The following is a 488-nucleotide window of genomic DNA, read 5'->3' as shown; positions in this document are numbered from 1 at the left end:
CACTATGAAGCATAAATGAAATATAATTTTCCCCCCCCCTGCCAACTCAAGTTTCCCTTACACATTATGTTTAAACAAATAAAATAATGCCACAAACTGAAAAAGCAATATAGTAATTTACCTGACTAGAATGTTGAGAATGCTTTGATCTTTGAGTGTATTTGGATTGCTGTATGTCTTCTTCTTGTGGCCATACATTCTGGCTATTATCAACCATCTGCTGGCTTGCTGATCTTACATCTGGACTGTTCATAGGAACTTCAGCTGTATCATTAGTCCCCTTTGACAGTCTAGCCTTTTTGCTGCGCTTTTCCGTTGATTCACTGGTACTGCGCGAGCTGCTCTTAGTACTCTCCAAACTGTTGAGTTACAACTCATATCAATTGCCTATGTCAATTAAACAACAATCTTCTAAAAATATCAGATGTTATCCATTATGAGGAAGCACACAACAAGTTTTTTTTATGTACAGAATGAGGGAGATATGA

General features: G+C 37.1%; 1 protein-coding gene across 1 annotated transcript in view; it reads right to left on the bottom strand.

Moving 5' to 3' along the window:
* LOC119594054 (AF4/FMR2 family member 4-like) overlaps window positions 1–488 on the bottom strand; it is a gene marked incomplete in the record, with an annotated part of 85,679 nt that overhangs the window by 14,418 nt on the left and 70,773 nt on the right. The window contains 1 exon segment of the mRNA XM_037943090.1: window positions 122–359. Within this exon segment, the coding sequence (XP_037799018.1) occupies window positions 122–359 (238 nt within the window).

Source organism: Penaeus monodon, chromosome 33, assembly GCF_015228065.2.
Source record: "Penaeus monodon isolate SGIC_2016 chromosome 33, NSTDA_Pmon_1, whole genome shotgun sequence".
NCBI lineage: Eukaryota > Metazoa > Arthropoda > Malacostraca > Decapoda > Penaeidae > Penaeus > Penaeus monodon.
This window is presented reverse-complemented; position numbering and strand designations above follow the sequence as displayed.